Source organism: Sphaeroforma arctica (assembly GCF_001186125.1).
Source record: "Sphaeroforma arctica JP610 unplaced genomic scaffold supercont1.991, whole genome shotgun sequence".
Lineage (NCBI taxonomy): Eukaryota > Ichthyosporea > Ichthyophonida > Sphaeroforma > Sphaeroforma arctica.
The window spans coordinates 6,804-16,053 of NW_014039567.1; the positions used below are offsets into that span (position 1 = coordinate 6,804).

Sequence of the window (9,250 nt, forward strand, 5' to 3'; positions counted from 1 at the left end):
GTGTGTGTGTGTATGCATGTGCATGTTTTTTTGTATGTCTGTTTGTATGTATAGTCAACAAACTTCCGTGAGTCAAAAAGGGTATAGATCATATTTCACTGCTCGCAACTATCGAGCATAATTGTTTACGTCTTTCTATCCTTCATATTCGTAAGGTGTCTCTTTTACCTATGCAGGACTATACAAAAAATAACCTGGGGTACTGTGCTATATATGTATTGAAAGTATGACATGTCGGCAATCGCCTGAGTGTCTTGTATTCATCTAGTTTATACTCCACTTCTACAGGAAATATCCTGAGGCCTTGGTGGCGGTGCGAGAGGGCGAAGAGAAGAAAGAGCTTCGCGTGCATACGGTAAGTGATACATACTTGCGTAATTATATCTAATGTTATAGAGATTTCGAGTCGTATCATTGTATTGAGATAGCGATCATATAGAATACGTACAAATATACTTTCCAAAGTTATATCGGCTAAAATAATACGATGATCGTATAAAATACGTACAATTATACTCAACACACATGTCTCCGTTACACCCACAGATAGAGAGTGTGGGTGACCACTATATTGAGCATCTGCTGTCCTGCACGCGCTACGATGAGGCTGCTGATGTCTGTCGAGACATTTACGACACAAACGCAGAGGGATGGCAAAAGTGGATAGACATGTTTCTAAAAAAAGGACAAGCCAGGGTATATTTTTCTCGTAGTGTACGGTTTCTCGTGTGGTATATATTGTTCAAATAATGGACAAGCCAGGGTATGCGTACTGCGTAGTGTGCTTATTGTCGCGTGGTAAATTTTGAAGGATTACGTATTCCTTGTAGTGTACGGTTTCTCGTGTGGTATATATTTTTCAAATAATAGACAAGCCAATATATGCGTACTGCGTAGTGTGCTTATTGTCGCGTGGTAAATATTGATGAATTACGTATACCCTATAGTGTACGGTTTCTCGCATGGTAAGTTCTATTCGAAGCGACACCTGGCGACAACAGCCCATGCAATCAATTCCATTACATTGTCAAGCGCTCCATAACACCATACAAACGAAAACTATGCCTGTATTGATACGCACTTACTTTGCACCGGCTCATCCTAATCATTTCATCAGGCTATTGCGCCATTGGTGCCGACTGAGAACCCTCAACTACCCTCCGAGGTTTACACTTCTTTGCTGCTGAGCTTGGCTGAGGGCGAAGTTGCTGAGGTACTGCATGTGTTTGTAAATACGAAAACGTGTGTGAATATGTACACACACATTTGCGTATACGTATTGACTTCGAGTCTACACATGTATACATTGTATATATCCGGGTACAGTTACCTGTCGTAATGCATTTCTAGTGACGTGGCTTGTGCGTATAGTGTCACAAGCACCCATCAACCAATCACGATAGCATGTCTCATTTTGTCCATCTCGGTGCTAATTCTTGGTTCTGAATTCAGTTCGTTTTTCTGGAGCCGGAAGCGCAATTTTTGCACTTATCGTACCAAACACTTACTCTGAATTCAATTCGCATCTCTGAGCCGAAAGCTCTACCCTCACCCTACCAATACGCGGTTTTGTGCACAAGCGGCTCCATTTCCACTTAGTATACTACTTCCTGAAAAGCCCAGTTTGTCACTCATCCCTAAAAAGCTCGGTTTGCCACTCAATATACTAATTCGTGTTCCTGAATGCAATACACGTGTTTATATTGAACAGTGTACCGTATTGCGAGAACTCATTGGGCAGTGGGACGCGCATCTCTACAGCTCAGCAGAGGCTAAGACCGCTGTGCTGGACAATCTGAGAGTCGCCGAGGGGGAGAGGGAAAGGCTGTTGAAGTCAACCCTGGCGCAAATGTATGTGTGTATTTATAAATAGAACAACCGGCGAATATAGGCTGGAAAATGAGTACATATGTTGCGATGCTCTCCCGCGCGTGTGTGTATAGGACTGCGTGTAAAAAATAATGGTCATGTGAGATCATGCCTATACGCCTTGCGTGTGGATGAGGGTACGAACAGGCCGACAAGAGTGATGCTGTAGACATCTCTGTAAGAGAATGTGTAGGCGTGGGCCTAGTTGATCATACGAGATTGTGTGTCGGTTGGGCATAGCATGTGCGGCGGAGTGTGCCTGTGTACGTGTTTATCGACAAGCTGCATGCATCCGCACGGAAGAAAGTGCTGTTGTTGCTCTCTGTGCTGATATATATATATATATATATATGTATTGTGTGTGCGTGTGTGTGTGTGTGTGTGTGTGTGTGTGCGTGTGCGTGTGCGTGTGTATTGCAAACATACTTCTGTGTGATACATATCAACGCATAAAAAATAGCATGTACGTGTGAGTTCATGTGTCACGCCGGAGTTCGTGCTTGTGTGTGTGCAGATCTCTTGCCAGTAGCCAACGAGGGCTGATTGGTGCTGGTAAGAGTCCTTTCTGGCACAGATGCATGCATGTGTGAAGGTGTACATGTTAGGTAGTAGCGTACCGTGAAATCGTTTGCGGGTGCAGGAGTGTGAATATACTGGTGCGTCTGTGAGTGAGGTAAACTTTAGAACTGACAAAGTCCTTCTAGCTCGAAGTCATGTATGTATACGTGGTATACCATTAAACTTCTCTATGTTGTAGTCTACGCCTTCGTGTGGGCGGACCTGTGTGCACGTAGTAAAGGCGAACGTGGGACTATCGAAGCCTGTCCTTATGCGAATGTATGGATGCGTACGGATACGGTAGATTCTTTTTAAATGTATATGTGCGGTTTTAACGTGTATATATCTGTACTTCTGCCTGCTAATGTGTATAGAATTGACAGGTAGGTGTGGTAGAGCTTTTTGTGAAACTCAAATCTAAGCATAAATATTGTGACTCCTCGTAGCGAATGTCCAACATACACATACAATGTCTATCCACATCCACACGTAGATACCGAGACATGGACAAACCACACAAGGCTGTCCCTATACTACTGGATCTGGGGGAGGGTGATGTACTGGAACTGATCTACGAACACGCACTCAGCGAACAACTGCTGGCCCATCTAGATAGACTGCTTGTACTGGACAGGTAGGTAAGGAGCAGGCAAGAGATCTGTGCTAAAATTAGAATCGAGGATTCTCGAGGATTCTCAGGAACCGGGCGCAGAGACTCTTTGAGTAGCTGGTAGCACTCCTCTACAGAGTGCTGGTTCTGGGCATATATGTATGGAGTAAGGAGTAGATTAACGCTAGTGCCTGTTTCATCATGATATATACTCTAAAACTCAGCATGTGAGAAAATGCAATAAGTAGAGTTCGATACATTATTACATGATGATTCCTTAAGACCTGTACATTAACACTATGACACCCCGTCACCTTCTAAAGCTCACACACAAACAAATGTATGCAAAGGAAGTTGTCTTTATAATCGAACTTTGACCATGTGCGATGGCATTACAGCAACATGACACTATAAAACGAGAACATCATGAGAATATGACAGCATGGCAAATGAAGTCATGAGGATACTTTTTATTGACAACTCACGCTATGATATAATGCGTGCACAGGGAGAAGACTATACAATATCTGCTGGATCACAAGGAACAAATCAAGGTGCGTGGTTATGAGAATACTGTTGAGTCTAATAGAGCTTGCGACATTTACTGTCTAATGCTAGCAATGGTGATATCGCAACCAGCAATTGTGCTGAAGTTAGCGTGTGAACTATAAGAGTTTTATAATCTTTTGGAAGTATATGGACAATTCACGTTGTTAGTAGTGATTGCTCTTGCAACAGCGTATTATATAATTCATCACAATCGCAGACAAGAACAGAAAACACACCACGCACCTGTTTTTTAACGTTTGTAAGCCATGTGTAATAAATATTGCACTAAACATATAGAACAAACTGTTACATCTCAATTAATGCAGGTTTATACAATTGTAGACAAGGTAAGTAAAATACCCCCACATGTCTGATTAGTCGGGATCAATGCATCAGTCATATTTGTAAAATTTAAAATATGGTACTCCATTTCAGCTTCCTATGTAAACCGTTGTGTACTATTTTACGCAGGCCAGCACCATCATAGACAAACTCAGCACGGACCCCCCCCCCCTCCCCCCTCCCTCATCTGTTATAGTACTTGGTCGCGATGATTTAAAACCAAATCACCAAACCTATTGAATGAAGGTCAGATATGGAACATCACCTTAGAATGACATACAAACCACTATACATCGTTTATTGCAGGTCAACACCATCGTGGACAAACTCAGGAAAGACCCGCTGCATCTTTTCTATTACTTAGACGCGTTGTCCTCGGAGGATCTTGCTGCGGGTGCGCCTTTCCACGACCTACAAGTCGCATTGTGCGCGGAGTACGCCCCTGAGAAACTAATGGAATTGCTAAAGCACAGCAACTTCTACTCCCTGGAAAAGGTAGGTATATTCTCTGGGTAGGTACCTGTATTCTGTGAGGAGGATTGATTGTCTTCAGGATGTGCTGTGCTGAGATGTATCGTAGGGAGCTCAGGAAATGCATACACGCATACACCGAGGACATACGTATGTACGTACTTTTAATGAAGTGGGATCTGCTGTGTGCGCAGATACTTGATACAGCAGAACCAGCTCTGTATCTAGACGCAGGCAGAAAAACTGGTAGGTATATGTACTCGCTATATATGGGATCGCCCGAAACGAGACTAAAGAATCACGTACGTAGTCAGTGAGCTACCGGCATTTCCAATCGCTCTACAATAGACCATGATCGAAAGGCCAAGTACGGAAGAGATGTTCATTGCAGGAGATGTATTGCATAATCTATACGAGGGCTGAGCGTGTATAGCAAACGAGAGGGGTTCGCAATGTATACGAAGAAGTTACACTAGTGGGAACTTTGTAAACCTGTCGCGTGGGGTTTGTGAGGTAGTCCGCGATGAAAATAGCATGTTGAAGAATTCCAGCGCACTCTATATGTTGTGTACTCTTATTGTGAAAGTGTAGAACTTTGAAGTTTGCGTGATGGGTTTGCAAATACGGATACCTGACTCGTGTCGGTAATTTTCTGTGCGGTCTATTCATTTTCACCTCCGTAGAAATTCGCATCATATACCGATTTGTGCGTGCTTCCTTCAATTACTAACTTGTGTGAAGGGATTGGTGTATATACGTTAATGAGCACCTTCGCTCTCTCTGCAAAGGCACACTCTCGATGATGTGTATATGTGTGCGCACTTGTAAGATTGCCCATTTATATGCGCCTTCCATCTTGATGACCACGTAGAATAAGTCTTTCATATGTTTATATGAGTGTTAATTCAATGGATGCACTACATACCTCATATTTGCAATATCATAGTGATATTTATACACTCAAACACACATCATTCATGTCATTTACACACTTTTGTGTTTGTACGTGTATAGGTGTGTACAAATATCAACATGCATACTCTTCTATTGACTTCACATTTATCTGTCAATATATACAAATACATCTCTCAGGATCAATTTCCTAGTCCTAGCCCTTACTTTATCGATATGCTTATGTTCATATGCTTGGATACACCTACAGGCTCTGCAAGTGTGTCGCGAAAGAGACCTGGTGCCGCAAACGGTGTTTCTGTACAGTCGCATTGGCAACAACAAGCAGGCTCTGCAACTCATCATCGATCGCTTGGGGGATGTGCACATGGTACGTATATGTATATAGTGCTCATATCCTTGTATCATACGTGAATATCCATGTGTATATGTAGGTTTTAAATTATATATAGTGGTATGTGAAGTGAGTATTCAAGTATATATATTGTGCATTAATGTGTACATAGGGATGTATCGTGGGAGCATCTAAGTGTATATATTGTGCATTAATGTGTACATAGGGATGTGTCTTGTGGGCATCTGCGTGTACGTGTTGTGAATATCTATGGGTATAGCTTGCGTATATTTTAAATACTGAGATGTGATGTGGACGCTTATGTGTATACGTTGTGCACTCGTAAGCTATATAGAGGTTTATTTTGCATACAAATATGAGGTATATATGCACATGTGATGTGGTGGTCGTGCTTGATCGCTTGCTCCAGTTTCTGTACAGCTCTGGTGGCGGGGTCTGTGTGACGACCTATGTTGGCTCTTAGGCGTTTATGTGGATATATTAATGATGCGGTGTTGACATTGCACTAGTCTTGCGTGATTACAATGTTTAGCTATAGCTAGCGTGTCCGTGTGCAATTGTATCGTGTACCTGTCGCGTATATGCCTGTATTTGATGATGGCTCAGATTCGGTTCAAACGTACATTTCATGAGATCATCCGGTTTCTTCGTTTGCTAACTGAGTTGTCGGTACGCAATTCATTTGAGTCTCAGTTTCTACCTTTAGTCGAACTGATAATGTTAGCGTATTGCGTGTCTGTATGGTACTATATCTTGGTGAGTTGTTAGGTACTATATCTTGGTGAGTTGTATGGTACTATATCTTGGTGAGTTGTTAGGTACTATATCTTGGCGAGTTGTATGGTACTATATCTTGGTGAGTTGTTAGGTACTATATCTTGGTGAGTTGTATGGTACTATATCTTGGTGAGTTGTATGGCACTATATCTTGGTGAGGTTAGGTACTATATCTTGGTGAGTTGTTAGGTACTATATCTTGGTGAGTTGTATGGCACTATATCTTGGTGAGCTGTTAGGTACTATATCTTGGTGAGTTGTATGGTACTATATCTTGGTGAGTTGTTAGGTACTATATCTTGGTGAATTGGACATGACCTCGCGCGGTGTCTACCTGCATTTATAGAAAGCTCTCAACCCATCGCATTGTTCTGTTGTTGCAGGCGATCAATTTTGCGAAGGAACAGAACGACGCGGAACTATGGGACGATCTTATAGTCTACTCGGCGGATAAACCAGGTAAACATAAACTTATCATATGCATCTATATCCAACATATATACCCTCTACTGCATACATAATAAGTGTTATTTGATAGCAAAAGTGGCAATAAACCAAGTTTGATAAATTACTGTATGTATTTATATCTAACATGAATACGCTGGGCTTTCCTATTGTGTGTCATTGGATAGCCAAAGTGACAAATGCAATTTATAGTTATACCTAGGCCGATACGGTCTTTGTTTACTTTCATGCACTTCGCGTGAACATGATCGTGAAATACTGAATGCGATCTATTCACAGGTAATCGGCATAGTATTCAAGTGTGACTGATTTCGTGGGTTTTTATTTCATTGTCAACCGATAAAATGTCCCTATCAAAGTCTTATATACTTACCCATCCGTATCCTCTCCATCTCCGTTCAAATTCATGTATATTCTAGAATTCATCCGGGGGTTGTTGAACAACATCGGAACACACGTTGACCCGATAGTTTTGATCCGCCGCATTCCACTGGGCCTACCGATACCTGGGCTAAGAGACTCGCTGGTTAAAATTATGCAAGACTTTAATCTACAGGTAAGCGTGTGTGTCCGTGTCTGTGTCTTTCTGTGTTTGTGTGTGATGTGTGTGTGACGTTGCACGAATACGGCTCATAAGGGGTTTCGCTTATAGGTAATATTGAGAGAAAAGTATCAGAAGCTTCTTTTTGCCGATATATTGACACTTTCATTCGTGATACGGATGCGATTGATACGTTGTTCCGCAATCAGGTGTCATTGAGGGAAGGATGTCAAAAGATTCTGATCGCCGATGTGCTGACACTAATGAATGTTCTGGTGAAGCAGAGGCGGAGGGGCACGAGGTTAGGTATGTCGCTAGTGTAGTTTATCTGGGTTTCTTACTTTAGACTCATAAACTTGATTTGAATCTGACACGATTGATAGATTACCGTAGCTTCTCCTGTCATTCAGGTATACAACGGTTGCGACTGTCAAAGTGAACCCTGATCTATCACAGGGCGACTGTGATAGAATCCTTATCTGTGGCAATCTATGTAGGTGCCAGATCCTTTGAGTTGGGTCCCTTTACAATTTCTCATATTTGGGTTATGGCGAATTGGACCATTGTTTATTATCCAGTCACAGACCAGTATACCAGGCGGTCGTGTCCGGGTGCGTACCAATTCTTCTGCATACATACCTATCAATTCAATTATTCTGTATATATACCTATCCATCCAATTCTTCTGCGAACATACCTATCCATCCAATTATTCTGTATACATACCTATTCATCAAATTCTTCTGTATACATACCTATCCATCCAATTCTTCTGTATACATACCTATCCATCCAATTGTTCTGTATACATACCTATCCATCCGTATCTTGATCATGGGTCTCCTTCTCAATTTATTTTCGTTCCTGAATAACCTTCATGGGTGGCGTGCTTCACCTGTTGCTTGCTCTACTGTAAGCTCTGTTGCCGATTTTCTCCGTTGAAATACATATTGGGCCCTGTAGTACAAGGCTAGCAAGGATCTTCTATTGACAATTGCTCGTCTTTGCGGCTCACTTCCACATCAATCCTAAATGATCGTGTATTTTTCTATTTCATTCAACACATCCTATTATGCCCTATCGACCCATCAGTGTACTTACAGTGTAGCATCGAGCGGTTGGGCGGGGTTGGAATTATCATCACACAAGATATTTTGTTAAATCGTACATTTTTTTTTGACTCCCGCGTATTTCTGCTCAAATTTGTAATTCTTCTGACTGCGTAAATACAGGAGGAGATTCTGTCTGCGAGCTGTGTGACGGTACTCTGAGCAGCCACGGTATGTACTATCAGATCTTTTATCTCGTAGATTGGCTATATTGCCTGTAGTGATTCCTTATTATCTGGACTACGCTAGAATTCTAGGCAATTACAAATTGAGTCAGGGTAGTTTTCAAGAATGCTGTTGTGTAGATCATCGCACCAATCATGATTTTTGGATTGCAAATAGAACACCATTGATTGTCTTTCTGTTAATTCCTAATCTGATATCCACCTCCGCCTCTCTGATTATGTGATTGGGTTTCTGAATTCGTATCACAAATTAAATCTGTGTCCCAATTGTGACATGCAGCTGGCTACCATAAGAGTTTTGTTGTCTTCTACTGCAAACACGTTTACCATCGGGATTGCATCCACTCGCTGCAAGGCGCCACAGACCCTGCCCCCGGAACGGTAAGTGACTAAATTTGTTATGTTTGCGTGTTTAATGTTTATTGTTTGTTTTAGCCAGACGATTTTTTTTGTAAACTATTCCTGTCTAGTTTAAAGGTGCAGGGTGCACAGTTTTTTTTATAGAAC

The 9,250-nt window shown here is 41.8% G+C and overlaps 1 protein-coding gene across 1 annotated transcript in view; it reads left to right on the top strand.

Annotated features, from left to right (window-relative positions):
• Positions 1-7,772, top strand: part of SARC_09577 (hypothetical protein) — a gene marked incomplete at its 3' end in the record, with an annotated part of 13,267 nt that extends 5,495 nt beyond the window's left edge. Inside the window, exons 8-18 of the mRNA XM_014296401.1 lie at positions 289-355; positions 547-696; positions 1,118-1,213; positions 1,712-1,851; positions 2,921-3,061; positions 3,546-3,591; positions 4,235-4,423; positions 5,562-5,681; positions 6,827-6,902; positions 7,328-7,464; positions 7,659-7,772. Coding sequence (XP_014151876.1) covers positions 289-355; positions 547-696; positions 1,118-1,213; positions 1,712-1,851; positions 2,921-3,061; positions 3,546-3,591; positions 4,235-4,423; positions 5,562-5,681; positions 6,827-6,902; positions 7,328-7,464; positions 7,659-7,772 — 1,276 coding nt within the window. The remainder of the gene's footprint in view (positions 1-288; positions 356-546; positions 697-1,117; positions 1,214-1,711; positions 1,852-2,920; positions 3,062-3,545; positions 3,592-4,234; positions 4,424-5,561; positions 5,682-6,826; positions 6,903-7,327; positions 7,465-7,658) is intronic.
• Between the last annotated feature and the right edge of the window lie 1,478 nt (positions 7,773-9,250).